The 1,708-nt window shown below is 35.8% G+C and overlaps 1 protein-coding gene across 3 annotated transcripts in view; it reads right to left on the bottom strand.

Moving 5' to 3' along the window:
* The window catches only part of rcbtb2 (regulator of chromosome condensation (RCC1) and BTB (POZ) domain containing protein 2), a 40,338-nt gene that overhangs the window by 22,990 nt on the left and 15,640 nt on the right, over window positions 1-1,708 (bottom strand). For 2 of the 3 annotated variants that reach the window (XM_016536269.1, XM_016536253.1), the window contains exon 6: window positions 1,367-1,474. The exons of the other annotated variant lie outside the window; for it this stretch is intronic. In XM_016536269.1, coding sequence (XP_016391755.1) covers window positions 1,367-1,474 — 108 coding nt within the window. The remainder of the gene's footprint in view (window positions 1-1,366; window positions 1,475-1,708) is intronic. 3 annotated transcript variants of the gene reach the window in all.

Here is a 1,708-nt window from a genome sequence, read left to right as displayed (position 1 = left end):
ACACACACACACACACACACACATACACCTTGATACGTGTACTGCGTTAGGCTAACCGAGACTTGTCATTTGCACTTATATATTGTTGCTCTTTTGTTAGTTTTGACTGCTTTTTATTGTAAGTCACTTTGAATAAAAGCATCTGCTAAATGACTAAATAAATAAATGATCATAGACAACAAATAATGTGTCTTAATACTAGGGGTGCCTGATCGATAAAAATTATAAAATAGTTGACAGAACAACAATAAACATACAGTGGGTATAGAAAATAATCACCCCCCTTAAATATGATCACATTTTGTTACTTTGCAGCCTGAAATGAAGACACAGTTTTTGTTTTATCCAGCTGTATTTACTCAACTGCAACTTATAACATCCAAGTGAAAGATATAACACAAACACGTCAAAAAAATAAATATAAATAAAAAAATCACTCCTTTGCAAAAAGGATCACCCCACTCCAAAAAATGACTTGTAAACTCAATCAGGTTTAGCTAATCACCTTCTCAAAAGCACACAAAGCCATTTGACTTTCAACTGTGATCAGCTGTGGTCATTTGAATCAGCTCAGCATGAAAAGAGCTTTCCTGGAGCATTTCCGTCCTTGGTAGTGCAACTGAAGCAAACAATCAACTATGAGTGGCAAGACACTGCCAAAAGATCTCTGTCAAAAACTTGAGCAGTTCTGCAAAGAAGAGTGGGCAAATATTGCAAAGTCTAGATGTGCAAAGTTAGTAGAGACATATCCCAACAGACTAAAGGCTGTAATTAAAGCAAAAGGTGGTTAAACAAAATATTGACACAAGGGGTGAATCACAATCAAATCAGTGATTCTGTTTTTATTTTTTTCTGACATGTTGGTGTTATATCTTTCACTTGGTTGTTATAAGTTGCACTGAGTAAATACAGCTGGATATAACAAAAAACTGTGTCCATCTTTCCTTTCAGGCTGCAAAGCAACAAAATGTGATTATTTTAAAGGGGGGGGTGATACTTTTCTATACCCACTGTATATAAAATAATGTATAAATCTGTCATTATTATAAAATAATAAACAATTTACATCTGAAATAAGGCTGAAATAACTGAAAATATAAATATTAGATTTTTATAACTTAAAGAAACTTAAAAACGTAAATTAAAAAAAGCAATGTTGCTTTGGCAACTAATTGAAATAAAGTTAAAGTTGAATTACTAAAATTAATTAAACTAAAATTTAAATTAAAAAATTAAAGTTAAACAGACATTTACAAAAAAACTAATAAAAACTGACAAAAGCACATAACAACAAGCAAATGAGCCACCTCATTTCAGAAGACCAACATATCCTACTGATTAATACTCAGAAGTCTTTGTTTGTCACCTGTACAATGTTGATTCCCTGTAAGGCGGCGATCCGGCAGGGGGTTTGCTGGTTGCCATTGTTGCCCAAACCAAGCTGCCCATTGCAGTTATAACCCCAGCCGTATGTCTGTCAACACAGAGCCTTGAGATAAACCAAGTGCTGATTACAGCAACAATAATTACAAAAAAAAACTTTGTGGGAAGTCGTGGCCCAATGGTTAGAGAGTCGGACTCGTAACCCAAAGGTTGCGGGTTCAAGTCTCGTACCAACAGGGATTGTAGGTGGGGGGAGTGCATGTACAGCGCTCTCTCCCACCTTCAATACCACGACTGAGGTGCCCTTGAGCACCGGACCCCCAAC

The sequence above is a fragment of the Sinocyclocheilus rhinocerous genome, unplaced genomic scaffold, assembly GCF_001515625.1.
Source record: "Sinocyclocheilus rhinocerous isolate Xijiao unplaced genomic scaffold, SAMN03320098_v1.1 scaffold974, whole genome shotgun sequence".
NCBI classification, from domain to species: domain Eukaryota; kingdom Metazoa; phylum Chordata; class Actinopteri; order Cypriniformes; family Cyprinidae; genus Sinocyclocheilus; species Sinocyclocheilus rhinocerous.
This window is presented reverse-complemented; position numbering and strand designations above follow the sequence as displayed.